The 20,472-nt window shown below is 38.1% G+C and overlaps 1 protein-coding gene across 1 annotated transcript in view; it reads left to right on the top strand.

The window, feature by feature from the left end:
• The first annotated feature begins 12,110 nt into the window (after positions 1 to 12,110).
• The window catches only part of LOC122043936 (nuclear pore complex protein NUP205-like), a 56,280-nt gene continuing 47,918 nt past the window's right edge, over positions 12,111 to 20,472 (top strand). Inside the window, exons 1-8 of the mRNA XM_042604497.1 lie at positions 12,111 to 12,435; positions 12,530 to 12,625; positions 14,141 to 14,215; positions 14,309 to 14,413; positions 14,520 to 14,630; positions 14,704 to 14,863; positions 20,128 to 20,207; positions 20,334 to 20,456. Coding sequence (XP_042460431.1) covers positions 12,295 to 12,435; positions 12,530 to 12,625; positions 14,141 to 14,215; positions 14,309 to 14,413; positions 14,520 to 14,630; positions 14,704 to 14,863; positions 20,128 to 20,207; positions 20,334 to 20,456 — 891 coding nt within the window. The 5' untranslated portion in view covers positions 12,111 to 12,294. The remainder of the gene's footprint in view (positions 12,436 to 12,529; positions 12,626 to 14,140; positions 14,216 to 14,308; positions 14,414 to 14,519; positions 14,631 to 14,703; positions 14,864 to 20,127; positions 20,208 to 20,333; positions 20,457 to 20,472) is intronic.

The raw sequence follows: 20,472 nt of genomic DNA, 5'->3' as shown, positions 1-20,472 counted from the left end.
GAAGCCTATCAATTCGTCGGTGGATGAGTCCCCGGAAAATCGGCTAAATCAAACTCCTTGTGGGTGGAGAAACCTCGCCACAATCACTTGCAACAGCAAGCTAAGAGTACAAGAGAATAGCAAGAACAAAATACAACAGGAATGTAAACACAGTAGCTTGCCTTCTCGTTGACTGGGGTCTCGGATGAAGTAGCAACTTCACGGACAGATGCAACAAGCAACTCAGCAGCAGCTGATCCAGTCGTGGAATGAAGCTCACGCGAAGCTTCGACAAGGAAGAGCTCAACAAAGCTCAAGCACTTCGCAACAGGAAGGAAGAAGAAGAAGATTAATCGCAGCAGCAGCCCTCGACCCCTTTATACCTGCGAAGAAGACACGGGAAAACTAGCCGTTGCTACGCGGCTAGAACTCGACCGATCAGTCCAGGATGGATCTGATCGGTCGCGGGACCGATCAGCCCTGCCGATCGAAGGCTTCAGAGTTGCCCAACTCTCGTGGAACTGATCGGTCCCGACCGATCGGCGTCACGATCGGTCCTGAGGACCGATCGAGCTCCATCTTGATCGGTCCCCACCGATCGATAAGCCTGACCTTACTTTGTTATCCGATAGGTCACGGACCGATCGGATACACAACGATCATCGGATCGATGCGGGCAGATCGATCCAGCTTGGTTTTTGCCCAAACCAAGTTCCAAACCTTCCAAACCAATATCCGGTCAACCTTGACCTATTGGTACTTCATCCCTAGCATCTGGTCACTCCCTTGACCTGCTAGAATTCCTCGCCAATTGTCCGGTCAATCCCTTTGACCTACTTGGACTTTCCTCAACACCAGATGTCCGATCATCCTTGATTTATCTGGATTTTTCCCTTGCCCGGCTTCACTCACCAAGACTTTCCACCTGGCTTCACTCACCAAGATTTCTACACTGCCTAACATCCCAGTTAGGACTTTCTCACTGCCTGGCTTCACTCACCAGGACTTTCCAACTGCCTAACATCCCAGTTAGGACTTTCCCACTGCCTGGCTTCACTCACCAGGACTTTTCCACACTGCCTAACATCCCAGTTAGGACTTTCCCACTGCCTGGTTTCACTCACCAGGACTTTCTACATGCCTAACATCCCAGTTAGGTCTTTCCCTCGTGCCAAGCTCCCTGCTTGGACTTCTCCGTGCCAAGTCTCCATACTTGGACTTTTCCAGTGCCAAGTCTCCATACTTGGACTTTTCCCGTGCCAAGTCTCCACACTTGGACTTCTCGCGTGCCAAGCTCCCTGCTTGGACTTTTCCAGTGCCAAGTCTCCATACTTGGACTTTTCGCGTGCCAAGCTCCCTGCTTGGACTTTTCCCGAATCAGGTCAACCTTGACCTAAGGTTGCACCTACAATCTCCCAAACACCTATTCTTGTCAAACATCAAGAATAGAACTCTCTCACGAGTGTCAAACATCAACATGCAACTCAACTAGGTCAACCTTGACCTAAGGTTGCACCGACAATCTTCCCAAGTCAAACATCAAAATATAACTCGAGTCAAGTCACCTCAAGTCGGGTCAACCAGGTCAACCTTGACCTAAGGTTGCACCAACAATCTCCCCCTTTTTGATGTTTGACAAAACCCATAATCAAGTTAGGTTAACCCGATAACCTAACTTAGGTTTTCTTGAACATTCTCTGGACATTCTCCCCTTAGGTTAACTCGATAACCTAACTTGGGTTCTCTAATAATTCTCCCCCTTTTTGACACACATCAAAAAGAATTCTAATGTTCTTCCTCAAGCATTCCTTGACATTCTTTCCCTAGCTTGGGTTCTCCAATTATTCTCTAATGAACACTCTCCCCTTTTTAACACACACCAAAAAGAAAAAGGAGGGTATCAAGGTCAAGAGTTTCTTCCTAATGAAAGTCCCATACCTTTCATTGAAACTCTTAATTTCCCCCTTGACACTCAACAATCAACTTAGTGATAGTCCCATATCACTAATCCTCAAAAGTCTTAAGGAGTAAAAACTCCCCCTAAAAGTCAACTCCCCCTTGACTAATAGGTAAAACTCCCCCTAAAGGTTAACTCCCCCTTGACCATTGCACCAACAATGTCTTGGTGAGTTTCAACCCTTTAGAAATCCAAAACACCAACTCCCAGCTGAAATTTCAGACAAAACAGTCGAAAAATCAGCATTTGGCACGCCCTGATCGGTCACAGTGACCGATCCAGCATCCCCTGGACCGATCAGGCAACCTCCTGATCGGTCCACAAGTCTGATATCAGATTTCTGATTTCTTCTCCCGAAATTCAGAAACCTCTAGAAAATCATAGAAAATTTCAAAAATTGTAAAATTTTGAGGATACATTTCTCATATCATACACTATCAAGGAAAAATAGTTTTCTTTGAAAATAACTTCCATTTTCAAATCTTGATACAAAGTTCGAAAACTTTGAAATAGTTCAAGTTTAACTCAACTTTGTATCACAATGTTCAATGATGAATGCTATCACTAGGAAAGCTTCATCAAGGTTTTTCAAATCAATTTTAAAATGCTTTTAAAACCATTTGAATTTAGGACCATAATCTTAGGGCTAGATGTACATGACTTGTACACAAGCTTTCTCTATGATCCTTAATTTCTTGAATTAGGGTCATCTAGGTACAAGGACAATGCACCTTGATCCTAACTCATGATCTTAATATCTCACACACATCTAAGGTGTATCAAACCACATTCAAGTCAATTCGATGTGAGATATGGGTTAAGGTCAACTTAGGCTAAGTTCTCATGCATTTTCTAAACACCAATTTGATCTCAATATCAAATTATATGTTTGTCCTCAAATCAATTTCATTGATTATAATGCAAGAGATGATGACATGACATATAATGATATCATAAGTAAAAACATGTGCCAATGTCATGATGTCATGGCATAAAGTTTGAAAATTTAAATAAAGCATGACATATAAACTAGCCTAAGCATTATCATGACATTTCAAATGATAATAAAATAAATATGATGTCATGGCATGACATATGGCAACCAATCATGGCAAGTTAGCACAAATAAAATACCTAAATTCCCTATCTAAGTATCCTTAGCCTTAGCTAACTTAAAATCTAACCCTAGATTGCCCATATATCCCTAAGAGAAAACCAAAATCCCAATTATGGTATTTCTCTAGGTTTTCTTAAATTGTGCCAAATAAGATTAAAATCGATATTTTTTAAATATGGCACAATTTACTCTTCAAGGAGTAAATAATAATTCTTTTTCATTTTCAAAGGTTATCAAAACCTTGAAAATGCTCCTTGAGTGTCAATTTCCTCAAAGTTGGGTTAACTACCCTTCTAATTGGAGTTGACATTCTCTAACCCATCTATGGGATAGATAAGATGCTCCTAGGAACCCAATATCTATGTGAGCTCATTGGGTTCACTAAATATTCACTAGGGATGACTTCCCTAGCAACCCTCCTAATGACCCTCCTAGGCTTTGAAGCCTTGGTCATTTGGGACTCATCAAGATCAACTCTAGGGGTGACTCCCCTTGTAACCTTGGTAATGGTCTTCCTAGCCCTAGGTTTTGTTCCATAATCGAATGGAACATTGTGGTAAGTGGGCTTGACCACTTGGGACTTAGATTTGTGACCCAAACCTTTCTTGTCCTGGGACTTTTGACCCTTAGGCCCTAGAGTTGACTTCTCTAAATTTTTAAGGGCCTTTTCTAGGGTATCAAGCCTTGATCTCAAGACTTGATTATCCTTTTCTAATACCTCAAGTTTTGATTTGTCATTCTTTCTTGAGGTGTTCCTAGGCATGTGTCTAGTTGATTTAGGGTTTCTACCTAGGTTTTCCTTAACCTTAGAAGTGTTAATCCTAGGGTTAGCATTCCTAGTAGTATCCCTATCTAGGTTGGCATGTTTAGCACCTAAACACATGTATTGATTTCTAGTGTTAACATGCTTATCATTATTGACTAATGCAATAAAATTACTAGCATGTATCCTACTAGAATTGCACGAATGAGCCTTAAAAGATACCTTAGGGTTTGCCTTAGCTCCCCCTATCGATGTGCATCCCTTGTCCTTGTGAGGTTTCCTCCCCTTCGGACATTGGCTCCTATAGTGTCCCCGTTGCTTGCATTGAAAGCACACCACGTGCTTCTTGCCTTTGCGTGTTGGGACGCCGGCTTCCTTGACCTTTGGTGCCGGTGGAGTCTTTCTAACCCTCTTTGGACACTTGCTCTTGTAGTGCCCAAACTCCCTACACTCGAAGCACATTATGTGTAATTTGCTAGAAATTAAAGTGTTTGAGTTACCTAGGTTTGTGGATGGAGATGAGCTTTCTTCTTCATCCCTTCCGGAGGTAGAATCTTCTTCTTGCTCCGATCTTGAACAAGAGGAACTCTCCTCCTCTTCTTCCTTGGATGTTGAGTAGCCCTCAACTCCCAATTCGCTCCCTCCATGATGTGAGCTACTTGGCTCACTAGGCTCCTCTTCATGGCTTGAAGTGGAGCTCTCCTCATGGTACTTGGCCAAGTTATCCCATAATTCCTTGGCATTGTTGTAACCTATCTTACACAAGATGTTAGTAGGCAATGAAAATTCAATTATTCTCGTTACCTCTTCGTTGATTTCAGATTTGTGAATTTGTTCTCTTGTCTACTCCTTCTTCTCAAGTGGTTTTCCTTCCTTATCCACCGGAGGAATAAAACATTCTTGTACACAAAACCAATTCATTATGTTAGTCATAAGAAAGTACTTCATCCTTACCTTCCAATACGCGAAGTCACCGCATTCGTAGAAGGGTGGAATGGTGACATCTTCTCCGAGTAGATCCATCCTCTAGCTCGTGCTCCCCGGGTGTTAATCCGATGAAGAGCAAACCTCGCTCTGATACCACTTGTTAGGATCTCTTCGTACGGCTAGAGAGGGGGGGTGTGAATAGCCGACCCCAATTGCTCGCGTTTATTTCTACAAACTAGGGTTAGCGCAGCGGAAACTAAATGCAGAAAGAAAACAGGAGAAGAAATCAAACCTCTACGCAAGGATGTAACGAAGTTCGGAGATGAAACTTCTACTCCTCGGCGTGTCCGTAAGGTGGACGAAGCCTATCAATTCGTCGGTGGATGAGTCCCCGGAAAATCGGCTAAATCAAACTCCTTGTGGGTGGAGAAACCTCGCCACAATCACTTGCAACAGCAAGCTAAGAGTACAAGAGAATAGCAAGAACAAAATACAACAGGAATGTAAACACAGTAGCTTGCCTTCTCGTCGACTGGGGTCCCGGATGAAGTAGCAACTTCACGGACAGATGCAACAAGCAACTCAGCAGCAGCTGATCCAGTCGTGGAATGAAGCTCACGCGAAGCTTCGACAAGGAAGAGCTCAACAAAGCTCAAGCACTTCGCAACAGGAAGGAAGAAGAAGAAGATTAATCGCAGCAGCAGCCCTCGACCCCTTTATACCTGCGAAGAAGACACAGCAGAAACTAGCCGTTGCTACGCAACGGCTAGAACCTGGACCGATCAGGCTTCAGCCTGATCGGTCTGGGGCTTGCCTGATCGGTCGCGGGGACCGATCAGGCCCTGTGCCGATCAGAAGGCTTCACAGAGAGTTGCCCAACTCTCTGTGTGGAATCTGATCGGTCCCCGGACCGATCCCAGCGTCCCTGATCGGTCCCAGGGACCGATCAGGCTCCATGCTGATCGGTCCCCAGACCGATCAGTAAGCCCACAGCCTTCTGTTTGTTATCTGATAGGTCACCAGACCGATCAGATACACAAACGTATCACTGGATCGGTCTGCAGACCGATCCAGAGCTTGGTTTTTGCCCAAACCAAGTTCCAAACCTTCCAAACCAATATCCGGTCAACCTTGACCTATTGGTACTTCATCCCTAGCATCTGGTCACTCCCTTGACCTGCTAGAATTCCTCGCCAATTGTCCGGTCAATCCCTTTGACCTACTTGGACTTTCCTCAACACCAGATGTCCGATCATCCTTGATTTATCTGGATTTTTCCCTTGCCCGGCTTCACTCACCAGGACTTTCCACCTGGCTTCACTCACCAGGATTTCCACACTGCCTAACATCCCAGTTAGGACTTTCTCACTGCCTGGCTCCACGGCCCAGGACTTTCCAACTGCCTAACATCCCAGTTAGGACTTTCCCACTGCCTGGCTTCACTCACCAGGACTTTTCCACACTGCCTAACATCCCAGTTAGGACTTTCCCACTGCCTGGTTTTACTCACCAGGACTTTCTACCTGCCTAACATCCCAGTTTGGTTTTTCCCTCGTGCCAAGCTCCCTGCTTGGACTTCTCCGTGCCAAGTCTCCATACTTGGACTTTTCCAGTGCCAAGTCTCCATACTTGGACTTTTCCCGTGCCAAGTCTCCACACTTGGACTTCTCGCGTGCCAAGCTCCCTGCTTGGACTTTTCCAGTGCCAAGTCTCCATACTTGGACTTTTCGCGTGCCAAGCTCCCTGCTTGGACTTTTCCCGAATCAGGTCAACCTTGACCTAAGGTTGCACCTACAATCTCCCAAACACCTATTCTTGTCAAACATCAAGAATAGAACTCTCTCACGAGTGTCAAACATCAACATGCAACTCAACTAGGTCAACCTTGACCTAAGGTTGCACCGACAATCTTCCCAAGTCAAACATCAAAATACAACTCGAGTCAAGTCACCTCAAGTCGGGTCAACCAGGTCAACCTTGACCTAAGGTTGCACCAACACTTATCTCATGATTCTAGTCTTGAAATTTGTGAGGATGTTGATACATTTGCAAAATATAAAGTTACTCCTCACAAAAAGAGAAACCATCATATAGTTACACTTGATAAGAAGTCTGAAAAAATTGAGTGTAGTTGTAGAAAATATGAATTTGCTCGAATTTTATGTTCTCATATTCTAAAAATATTTACGTGGAATAATATCATGAAGATCCCAAGTCAGTATGTACTGAAAAGGTGGACAAGAAAAGAAAAAATTGGATATTTTGGAGTTAATGATTCAATGGCCAACAATGCTAGTTTAGATCCAAAAGTACTTCAAAACATGCGATACAAAGATTTGTGTGGGTTGAATGTTCAGTTGGTTACCAAGGCAGCAGAAAGAGATGACACTTACAAGAATGTTAAAGATGTTATGTTGAGCTTGTGTAAGACGGTGGATGATAAGTTACAACTTAATGAATCTAATATCCAAAAATCAAAAGTGAGCCGAGAATCTTGGGAATTTAATTATGGTGAAGGGAACTCTATTGGAGTGAAAGGAATTAAAACCAAGAAGAAAATAGTCTCAGGTAAAAGGTTGAAAGGTGGGATAGAGAAGACTTCAAGGAAAAGAAAAGCATTAAGTAAAACAAATCAAGCTTCAACGATTGTAATGGTTTCTACTCCATAACTTTCAAATTTTTATTTATTTGGTATTATTTGTTGTTAAATTTATGTTATAACTATCTAAAACTGTATTTTATTTTTTTGTCTTAGCCTATAAATTTCGTGCCAACAATTGGTAGCTCCGTTGATAGTGTTAGTATAACTGAGACTCAATTTCCACTATTATTGGCATCACAACTTTCTCAGGTATTTATTTTTAATACAAGTTCACAATCTTTCACATTATTGTAAAATTCCATTACTTTCACTGCTGCTGTAGTTAGCTGCACTGATTGGTACACTGATTTCACTTCGACTATTCAATTTTGGTTCAAGATTGCATAGATAGAATAATTGATAACTTCATAAACTTGAATTGCTTTCACTGCTGCTGTAGTTAGCTGCATTTGCTATTGTTGCACTAATTACAACATGATCATTTAGAAAGTACAAATAGACCTCGAGAGACCATTGCTGTATTTGCCATTGTTGCACTGATTCCACTTCGGCTATTCAATTTTGGTTCAAGATTGCATAGATAGAATAATTGATAACTTCATAAACTTAAATTGCTTTCACTGATGCTATAGTTAGCTGATTACACCATTTAGTAAATTAGCTTGGTTTTTAAAATAGTTTACAGTTGAGTATACACTTGATACTATTATGTCATAGGTGCATCAACCATCTCATCTTGGTAATTTCCCGACAAATTACCTGGAATAATGCTACAAAAGGTATAGTGACTTTTTTGCTTGGATTTGGTGATTAAAGTGTGTATGTAATGCTATAATTTCAAGTATTGTGCATTTTGTAGGTTTTTGTTAAATTTGAAAGCAGTGTAATTTTTGATGGGCTGGATTTTGTGAAAACTTCTTTAGTGGTAAACTAAAGTTTATGTTGTTTTGAGTTTACTTCTTTACTGTTAAACTAAAGTTTGGCTGGTTTTGCTCAGCTTGTAGTAGGTGATATATGGCTGGTATTCGGATGACATTCGGCTGGATTTGTCCACTTCTGAGAAGCTAGAGTTTATATTCGGATGGCATTCGGCTGGATTTGTCCACTTCTAAGAAGCTAGAGTTTATATTCAATGGCATTTGGCTAGATTTGTCCACTTCTGAGAAGCTGCATTTTAATTTAGTCAGCTGGCAAATTCCCTGTGGCTGGCTTTGTCATTTTTTTTTTGTTTTGAGCTTCTAAGTTTAGAACTTCATACCAATTCGAACTCTAGCTGGTCAAATTTACAAGTATTGCGTAGCTTTTTGTAAACTTAGATTAGAATGATCCATTAATCTTGTGTTTGATGGTTGGTATGAAAAGGATATGTTGAATCATTGAAGCATCCAGAGCTTTTATTTGGCCCAAACATTAAATATGAAAAACAAATCACATTAATTGTGAATGTGATGGATTATGCTACGGTCAATATTTCATCTTATCAATTCTTTTGGGTAGTATGCCATTTTATTGATTGTTGACGGATAAATATCAACTTGGTTTACTTTGTCAAAAATCAAAAAGAAAAAAAAATGCAGGCTCATGGTGTGTTTAGCTTCCATCGCCAAATATATTTACATTATCTTTTGTGGAATTTATCTACTTGCCAATGAAAGAACACGTGCTCTAACAACTACTCAAATAATACCTCAATTCAGACAGTCTCACAAGAAAGAAAGCAAAAGAAAAAGAGAAACAGACAACAATTCTAATGTTCCTGATGTTCCACCAACCATGGAATCACTTCCTGTTGCCACCAGGGAACATAAACAAGATTAGAAATGCTTTTGTCACATACATTTGTTCCTTTTGTTTTCACAGCCATCATCACAAAACACCAAGTGTGCCAACCAATGAAGCAAATTAGAGTTCTAGAGCATTCATCAACTCAACAAAGCCATCCATGATAAACCATGGAATCACTTCTTGATGAATTTAAATAGTATTCAACGATCCAAACACTGACCCAATAGACAATTACAAACTAGCCTTTGAGAAATCAACATGTTTACAAAACCAAATAGATAATATAATGATAATGGGAATTAACTAGGAATACATTAGCAATAACCATTAGCCAACTGTCATATAAGTGTCACATCATTTAGAATTACATCACAATATCAAATTACATCAAAAAATAAGTTACATCAACCACATACTCATCATCACAATCCAAGTACATACAACTACAAAGATAGCAACTCTAAATTTCCTATTCAATGAACATATTTCATCACTCAACTGCATTATTATATGATTGTTGTTCTCATCATCCAAAACATTCTTGTATTCAACTCCACCCTTGTAACTCGTATATTTCTTCAATTCACTAATCTCTAACTTTAATTTGTTGTTATTCTTCTTCAACTAATTAATAATTGTCTTACTTCTCTCTGACGGTTCTGGGTCATACCATAAGAAGAAGTCATATTCCCTTTGCTGAATTTCAAATCAACTTAATCAAAACTCAATAATAAAAAAACTCACAATACCGTGTTGATATAACAAAAATTTACTCTATATTTTGGACATAAAAAAAATCACCTTGTTTGGAGAATAGCTCATAACCCATAATTATATAATATATGGGGAGCTTCACATTGCTCATCGTTCATACGTTGTCGAGTGAAAGATGATGTTGATGAAGAACCAGACGCCATGATTTTTTTTCTTGTACCTGAACAATACCAATATGCAAAAAAGACATAAATTAGATGGTTGTATAAGATGACTGTAAGACATAAACAGATATGAATGTGCCGTGAATATTGATGATCTAATAAAACTCAATGATGTAACGTCGGAGCATTCTCTTGGTCCAAATGGAGGTAAGATCAATAAAACAACTCTTTTACACACTTTTGCAACAATTGTATGTAGATACTGTTTTTTTTTTTAAACTATTTTTGTTGTGCCTTTAGGCCTTGTCTACTGCATGGATTACTTGGAGAAGAACATTGATTGGTTAGAGTCTAAGCTGAAACCTTATCTTGATGGTGAGCACAAAAATTTCCAAATTTTTTTATGAAGTTATCAATTATTCTATCTATGCAAATCCATGCCCATTCCATATAATGAACTTGGGTATCCATACCCGATTAAATGGGTAATGTATCATAGGTATCACCTATCATCCAACTTGTTTGTCCATGAAAGAAGAAAAATAAGAAATTAGTGATTCTAATAACATTTATTTTTATATAATATTAATAAATTTATTCGAGTACCAACTACTCATATCCATAAAAATCCAATCCATCCCATGCCTGTCACGGTGTCCAAAAATACTTGTTCAAGAAATCGTTAAAATGGATATATAAAAGTATCCATACCTTTTAGCCTAGCATATTTCCTGTTTGCACCGCAATGGTATTAGAAGCAAGTATGTAAAAGGGTCGAGATGGATTGAACTTTGCCACAGGCTTAGTTTGGTATATAAATTTGGAGATTGATTTCAAGCTCAAACTTGGTTTTGCTAGTGGATTCAAGCTTGATAGTTTCAGCTTGATCTAAAGTTTGAATTCAACTTCTTTATGTAGCTAAATAATTTCAGTTTAAAAAGGCTAAACCCTAAACCACAACAACAATCGAAAAAGTTCTTACTTTCTGCGATGCAGTCGGTAGAGGTCGTTGGAGGTGGAGGACGGGAGGTTGCTGGGTCCCCGATTATGTGGTCCAGCGGTGCTGGAGGTCGGCGATGCTGGCTCGCTGGAGGTCACAGGAGGGAGGTCGCCGCGACGAGGGAGGCAACGGGAGCAGAGTTCACGAGGTTGGAGGTCACAAAGGTCGCTGGAGGTCGTTGTGATGGGGCTTTCGCTGGAGGTCGCTGGATGGGGCTTTTGCTGGAGGTCGTCGTGAGCGCTGGAGGGCGACGCTGGAGGTCGCAGGAGGGAGGTCACCGCGACGAGGGAGGCAACAGGAGCAGAGTTCGCGAGGCTAGAGGTCACGAAGGTCGCAGGAGGGAGGTCGCCGCGATGCTGGAGGCCGCTCGAGGTCGCGGGAGGGGAGGTGCTGGAGGCCGAAGGCGACGAGGGAGGTCGCTAAGGGCGCTGGAGGCCGACGCTGGAGGGAGGGAGGCGATGCTTCGACGCTGGAGGGAGGAGAGTTCGCGAGGGCTAGGGTTTTTAGGGCTTTTGGGCGCTGGCGTGTGCACATGGTTTGCACGTGAGGGGCTCAGTTTTATACCAGTTGTGTGGTTCAGGGGGGGACCAGGAATTCCTGGTCCAGAAGATCCGCCCTTGATAATTTCCCACTACTCCAAGCTTCTTTTGTATGTAGATGTTGCCTTAGGGTTTGACTGGGTTGATTAGTATATGGTAAAATTGTCAAATCAAATAAGAGTCGATTCTTGACTAATTCAGGAGAAATATCCTTCCATGTGATGGTCTGTTCAGTTTCTGATTTACTTCTCTATATATAACGCCCAAGGTCCACCTATAATTTTTTGCCAAATTTTATATGTAAATGTATAAGATCATGTTTATATTATATCTTAAAGTTCAAGTGTGGTTTAAATTAACATATTGATCCCCCCAAATTGAAATAAACCGTCAAATTCAAGTTGAACCCAAATTGTGTGAGATAAACCGGTCCGAGCCACGTTACTGGCTTACTGCCGCAATTTCCGAATTATGATTTGGTTCGAACCAGGCTTCTAGCCGTTAACTTACAATGCATCGGTTTCAATTTGGGCTGGCCGAAGCCGAACGCTTCACTCGATCGTGGTTCTCCGACAAAACAAAAAGCCCGCCCTTTGGTTCCGGCTTACTAGGGTTTCAAACCCACTGCTTCACCAAAACCCTCGGAGCCTTCTTTTTATTTTCTCCTCTTCCCCGTCTCCCTTCTTCTAGGCAGGGTCTCCGACAAGTTGAATCCCCTCCTCGGAGATCTTGGTCGAAGAGGAAAAGATGGTCTCACCGCACGACCTCCGTTCGACGTTTGAGGCGGCTCTTCTTGGTCCATCTCCTCCCACCCCATCCCAGCGAATCGAACTCTTGCACGCCGTCCGCTGCTCCGTCCCACTCTTCAAGTCCTTCCTCTCCTACCCCGTATTGTCTCTCTCACTACTATTGTCCTTTTTTTTTTGCTCACCTTCTCCGTTTGTAATTTTTTGCCTTCGTCGATTGGGGTTTTGGTAAGTAGGGTCCCAAGGCGTCAGACCGGGCTGAGGTCGAATCCAAAGAAGTGAGAATTCCGGGATCATCTCCAATCTTACTCGACGACACTGACGTGCAGATTGTAAGTCATTGATCTTCCAGCGTGTTTGATTGTATGAATGCATTGTGTGCTTTATTTGCAATTACTGATTACAAGAACCAGAGGGAGTTTTTTTATTGCTATATTTGGACTTTGCATCTAACAATCTGCATATAATATATAAATCAGTATTGTTTGCAGTGATTATTCATTGCATGATTGTGATGATCAAGTTCTTAGCTAATCCAGGTTACACAACTTCTATTAAGCCAATGTTGCATAGTGAGATTCTCAATAAATACAATTGTGCCTGTCTAACTAAGGGATAATTTTAAGAACTTTTGCATTGTGTAAAGCAATAAAATTGAGGGTTTTGTGAACTCGTTAATCGTGTAAATAAAAAATTATCCTGTCTGTATAGTTGCATGTTTTTATCATTATTTTGATAATGATGCTGGTATTTACATCAGAGATAAGCAGATACTTTGGCCTATGTTCTGTTCCAGAAATTCATGCATTTATGCTTAATTCCCCATTATCATTGTTGCATAGAGTATTAGTGGACTTCTTTACTTATGAGGTGGTTGGAAATCAACAGATCAGAGTGGATAATATCTCAAAACCTTTCTACTTTGTCAGTTTTCTTGTTTTATGGTTGACTTTTAGTTATGTAGAACCAATGTCTTTTGTCAAATGTCAGGTTAAATCCATGTAGCCAACCCCTAATATTTTGGGCTCTTGGCCCTTGTTTACATTCTCATGTTTTTTCTGATCGCATCAATTCCTTTTGACAACCATTTTGTAGTCTTCAAGGTTACTCCTTGCAGTATACATGATGTTTCATTAAAGCTTCTTTAGTAAAGGCTTTTATGGTGTTCCCGGGGACAATAACTATTTTGGGAATTAGTTGCTAATTTACTAGTTATGCTATATAACAAGTATGAATAATTAGGGTAATAACACTTTGTTTCAAACAGCTTGATCAACATGATTTCTTCATCAGTTTTCGCATTTGAAAAGTTCCAATTGCCATTCTGCTAGATTCTCTATTCGCCCTTCTGAAGCAACATATCAATGTCTCTTAACGTTCATGGATATTCCAAACTACAACCTATGCAATTTCATAGATGAGCCTATAAGTGGAATCATGAACTGTATCGGTGTAAATTGATGTTTTTAGGTCATGTTAATTGATAAGTTGCAACTATTGAATAAATAAGTTTCAAACACATAAGCCATATAATAGTTTAGTATGGTCAACATCCATTTTAGAATTTTCACTAGAAGTATCTATGAAATATAACACAGATTTGCCACTTGAATTTGATTCATTCTGATAATCAGTTGGCATCACTACATCATGTATTGAGTGCCTATATTGACCTGAATTACTAGTTTTCCCAGTACATGATATATAGTGGGTGTATCAGGCAAGTTGAAATGCTTCTGTTGCATTTCTGTATATTATTCAACTAATTTTTTTGTGGAAGCATCTCTTAACAATTTATTTATCCGCTTGTCTGTTAATCCATTTCGCTACATTTTTCATGCATCTAGGCGTTGAAATTGAGTGATGATCTGAATCTTAATGAAATCGAGTGTGTTCGTTTGCTTGTTGCTGCAAATTCAAAGGTAAATTAGTTTATACAATTTGTTGGAAGACTTAGATAATTGTAAGCTAGTTTTTGAGCATATCTAATCTGGTTTACTAATTGTGCTTGTTAGTGGGTTTTATTTGGACGAGAACCATTGGAGATACTTCGTCTTACAGCAGGCCTCTGGTATATGGAGAGAAGGGATCTTATAGCCTCTTTGCATGTCCTCTTACGGGTACAAACATAATATTTCTTTGGTCCAAGATTTTATAATATTCTAGCACACAACCTGCTTCCTTTCTTATGGATTTAGAGCCCCTGACTTTCCTTATCAATTGCAGACCGTCATAGTTGATGAATGGCTTGATGCTGATCTTATATCTGACATTCACAAGCATCTGGAAGATATATTTAGTTCTGGCCTTGGACAACGCCTTATTTTCCTCATCAAGGTTTAAAGTGTGCAACAGCATTTGCTATCTTTATTTGATGTTTATCCTTATGCTAACTTTATTTTAGCAACAGGAACTAAATCGTGAAGAATCTGCTGGTCTGGGGGGCCCTAGTGCTGAAAAATATGTGCTTGACTTTAGAGGTGCTATCATTGAACGACGAGCAGTTGTTGCTGGAGAAAGGCTGAGTTTGAGCCATTGCCTTGTGCTATCAATACTTATTCTACAAATGAGTAAGGATTAGATCAAGTTTTTTTTTAATGATCTGATAAGATCTCATAATTTGTATTTTACTTAAATGGTTGGTTAATCATCTTGAACTAGGTGATTGTTTGGTGGTGACAAATTGTGATAGTCATTAGCCTATTTTATCTTGTAAGGGATTTTGGTAGGTTAAAATTTAACAGAACCTTGCTAAGATATGATAGTCGAACATGTCTTTTGTAGAGTACTCCTATAATGGGTTACGTATTTGTTAGGAATTAGGCGTGATTATTTCTCATGGAATCCACACTCTACTTCTATATTTGTATTGTAGATGAATAAGGAATATTACATATAGACTTCTTATACATCACATATTTATACAGGAGCTCATAGCATTTCCCTCCAGCTAAGCTAGTTTGAATATATTATACAAACCTAGCTTATTAAGAATATATTCAACTCTAGATCGTTTTAATGGTTTGATTGACAAATGTGCTAATTGATTGTTAGAAGCTTGACTATATAGTTTATCCTCTCATGAAACACCAGCTTTGAAGCTTTATGTGTCACGTCCTTGAGGTATGCCTACCTAACAAACAGACAACATCTCTCTCTTATGACAACATATGAAACCTGAATATATTGTCACAAGGCTGTATAAGTATAATAACTACAATCCACATGATTGGTACAAACACAAGCCACATAAAGATAAATTGAATAGACTGCGTGCCGGGATGGCTTAAAACAACACATGTGACAAAGTTGTAAGAAACATCACAAGACTAAAATCCACAACCATACAATTATTACACAACTGAGTCTGAAAGCCAAAATGCAAGTAAAGCAGTAGTAAATAATAAGGAAGACGAAGTCTTGAAAGGGACGTGGAACTGACAAACATGATCCTCCAAGTGACTCTATATAAAAATCTACCTGCTACTAGAAAAGAAAAGGATACAATAGGGTAGTGAGTCCAGATGACTCCATGGGTAGTGCATGGACAAATGTGTAAGGAGATTAAAGTGTATAGGCTCATAGGTAGGAATTTTGTACACAACCTTAATGAATGTACATATCTGAACCAGTCTAACACATAACGTATAATGATCAGTAATCACTGTCACATGTCTACTCGTACTACATGAGCCACAAATGATAACATAACATGGACGATAAATAACATATATAGTAATGTCATGCATAATCAACTATCATATCATGAGCATGTACTATTGCAAGTAACGATAATAGATCATCATATGTGGGAGCAACGTTCTACAAGAAAACCCTCATATGCGGGATCAATGCTCCACTACAAACAATACATCATATATGGGAGTAACACTTCACCATAAGCAATATCATCATACGTAGGAGCAATGCTCCACGAGAAACAATATCATCATATGTGGGAGCAACGCTCCATCACAAACAATATAAATGACCAAGACAATATATAATTACTTATATGCTGTTCGTTTTTCTTTCACTTTCTCTTATAATTTCTCATTCCACCACCAAGATTCCTTATTTAGTGGTGCATGTCCCTTTGACTCACCGAGTACACTCTTAACTACTATTTTTAATCTTGATATCATTTTATCCTATGACGTATTAGACTCACCATATATTTTATCTAATACTTATACTTTTACCTTCTCCTTAAATATATTTTGTTTCCCATTCTTTAACTTCCACCACTTAATTTTAGGAGTCGTATATATTTTCTTTCTATTGATATTATGCTTGAGGCGTACATCAAACACTACTAACCTATGTTGGGTAGTTGATAACCTTGCAATTTTTATCGATCTTTCTATTATTTTTTCTAATCATAAGAAAGCCAATTTGCGATTTATTATTCTTATTTTTGAATGCGACTAAGTGTTCTTTTCTTTTCTTATAAATTTTATTAGCTAATATAAGGTCACATGCTATTGTAAAATGTAATATAGTTTTCCCTTCTTCATTTCTCGTTACAAACCCATAACCCCATGTACCCTCTTATATTCTTTATTTTTCACTCTGACATGCTCATTTAGATCACCTCCTATTAAAATCATTTCATTTGGCAGAATGTTTTGTAATATTTTATCTAAGTCATCCTAAAACCTTGATTTGGTAACTTCATCTAATCCTACTTACGGTGCATATACGTTAATTATGTTCATAGTTTCTTTCGTCACTATTATTTTAAGGGCTATAATTCTATCCTTTTTCTAACTATTAGTGCAAATTCATCATTTAACGAACTATTTATAATAATACCCACTCCATTTCTTGCTTTACTTTTTCTTGTGTACAATAACTTAAAACCCAAGTTTTCTATCAGTTTTGCCTTCTCGCTTATCCCTTTTGTCTTTTATATACATAAAATACTAATTTTTCTCCTAATCATTGTATTTACTACCTCTATTAATTTACGAGTGAGAGTTCTTATGTTTCATATTCTAAATCTTAGATTATTAGTTTTCCTATCATATTTGTTCTTATCTAACTTATGGTGTAAGAACTCTTATCTATTTAACACTACACCCAAGTTCTCATTGAGATGTAGTGGTTCTTACTGATACGTTACAGTCGGACCTTGCAACGCGAACTCTTGCATATTTAATACTACACTCATATTTGTAACAACCCAACATAAGTTAGTGTTGTTAGATATACGCCTTAAGCATAATTTTAGTAGAATAAAAATGCGTATGATTCTTAGGATATAGTGATGGAATTTAAAGGATGAGAAGCAAAGTATTTTTAGGGAGAGGGTATAAACATAATTATTAGGAGAAATAAAACATGATTACAACATAGATAAGATGCTGTCAAATTTAAAAACAGTGGCTAATAGCATAATACTTGATTAGTCAAAAGGATAGACACCACTGAATAAAAAATGTTGGTGGTGGACTAAGAAAGTACAAGAGAAATTGAAGGAAAAAAGAACAATCTATAAATTACCGTACACTTGTAAGAATGAATAGAACTTTAAAAAGTATGGCGTAGCTAAAGGGGGGGGGGCAAAAAGTAGTAAGTGAAGCTAAAAATGAAGTTTTTGAATATTTGTACCAATAGCTTGATACAAAAGAATGGATAAGGGATATCTACAGAATAGCTAAGGTGTGAAAGCGAAAACAAGGGATCTTACCCAAAGAAGATGGATTAAAGATAAATCCAATAGTGTACAAGTAAAAGATGAGTAAATAAAGGAGCGACAACATATGTATTTTTTTATTACTTTTTAAGGAAGAGTTAAATGTCCAACTTAGCTTAAGAAAAATTTAAAATTTTTTATCATAAAATTCAAATTTCAAAAGTAAAATAAATGCTAAATAAAATGGAAAATGAAAAAGCAATTGGATCATATGATAATATAAAAGTGGTTAGGCTAGTAGGGTATTGAATGCTTAATAAAGTTATTTAACCTGGTATTGAAAATGCTTAATTAGTGGAAGCTAAAGGTAATTACTATAGTATTTTGTATAATAACAAAGGAGAAATTTAAATTTAGTAATAGTAAATGTAACAAAACTATTGTTAAGATAAGAGATGAGGGGTTACTGCAACTAATGTTTTAAGTATCTAGGATCAATTTTGCAAAAGAATGGTGGATTTGAAAGAGATGTTTTATATATGATATAAGGAGGATGATTGAATTGGAAGAGGGTGTTTGATGTTCTTTGTGACTTGTTATGTTATATAGAGCTGAATGTTGGGCTATGAAGTGAGTACATGAGCAGAAAATGAGAGTCACATTGATGAAAATATTAAGGTTGATGTGCGGACATACGAGGATGGACGAGATAAAAAGTAAGAATATTAGAGAAAACGTTGGGGTTGCACATATTGATACAAAACTTTAAAAGATGCATTTAAGATATATAGATATGGATTTTGACGATCAATAAATGCTCAGTTAAGCTATTTGAGACCATGATTAATACACATTAATTCAAGAAGAGAGACTAAGAAAGCTTGGTTAGCAATGATAAAATATTATAAAATTCATTTAAATATAGGTGATATAGTATATGATCGATACCAATAGTGTAACAATATCTATAATAGCCGACTATATTTAATGGGATAAAAGATTAGTTATTGTTGTTAAAGCTATAAATGAACATAATGTTCACGAGCAAGGTCTGTGTTCAACTTGGTAAGAGATTATTTGTTCAAAATACACAATGTTAATTAAATGAATAAGCTTGAACAACTCCTTAAAGTAAATGAACAGGCTTGAGCACACATATGTTTAGCCTCATTAATGTTCATGAATAGAACTTGTGAATTATTAGTGAACAATGTTCATGAACGATCTCCATGAATAAAGTTTGTGATTCATGTCCATCAACAAAGCTCTTATCAAATTTGCAAATAAACAAAAAAAAAACTCTCAAAACGAACTAACAAACTTATAATATCAAGCAAGTTCACCAACCAACCAAATTTAAGAAATGTAAAAGTTTTAAACAATCAAACAAATTCAAATTGAGAGCTTGCATCAAAACGAATCAAGCTCAAACTTATAAAAAAAGAAAGCAAGCCAAGCTTCAACAACCATTTCAACGGCTTGATTTATTTTAGACTTGATATTGGCTTGACTTCATTAACTTATCAAACAAAATTGAACAACCCAAAGTTTGGTTTGACTTTGCTCATTTACGACCCTAGTTGTTGTTGTTTAATTTTGATGCATAGACAAACAATAAGTTTATTCTATCTATTTCTTTGGCCAACATTGTAATTACTACGTCAGGTGGATAGCATGTGTTGTCACATGTTATCCCTTCAGCTCCTTACTCTTCAAGCTTTAAGTCCTTAGATTCCTAGTCAAAGATGCACCTTCTTCCTCTTGATTCAAAGATGCTGAAGGACATGTGAAATCTTCCTTTGTTTCTCTGAACTCACAAATTGAATCATAATGCCACTGAAACCTGGGGCAGCAGGTGAATCTCTAGCCAGAATGTGAAAGTTGCTTGTGGAAGTTATTTGTAGAACAATGGAAACCCCCTCTTTGTTTTGTGGTCTTTCGTAGGTTTCACATGCTGGTCAGTGGATGGAACAAAAATTTCGAAACTTGTCTAGAAGATCTTCAATAATCTTTCACATAAATATCGAGTTAAATATGGATAAATCTACTTACCCTATCCAATAATTGGTATTGATGCCTTGTCTTGTAGATTCTCAAGGGATAATGTCCTAACTTTACCTTTAAACCCATTGTGTGAATTTTGTCATTCGGTGTGATGACCTATGTATTGTTCTTGTTTTTTTTCATTGATTGCAGCACCAAAGGATGTAAAAGATGTGTTTTCAATTTTGAAGGATTGCTGTGCTGAAGCTAATAGTAGCACTACACATCTTCAGGTTTTGAGTAAAACTTTGATTTTTTTGCTGAATTAATACTCAGATATCTCTTTTTTCTTCATCACCACATGTGGGTCTCTTTAATCCAGGATACCATTTAAGTAACATGATGTTTTTTTTTTGCAGATTATATTCAGTCTTCTTTTTACTCTTATTATTAGCCTTATCACAGATGCACTCAACACAACTCCTGAGAAACCCTCCAAGTTGTTCAATGACTCATCATTTGGACATGAATTTCATGATCTGGTTAGCTAATATACTC

This window comes from Zingiber officinale, chromosome 1B (assembly GCF_018446385.1).
Source record: "Zingiber officinale cultivar Zhangliang chromosome 1B, Zo_v1.1, whole genome shotgun sequence".
Lineage (NCBI taxonomy): Eukaryota > Viridiplantae > Streptophyta > Magnoliopsida > Zingiberales > Zingiberaceae > Zingiber > Zingiber officinale.
The sequence above is the reverse complement of the archived record's forward strand: the minus strand, read 5'-3'. Positions and strand labels throughout refer to the sequence as shown.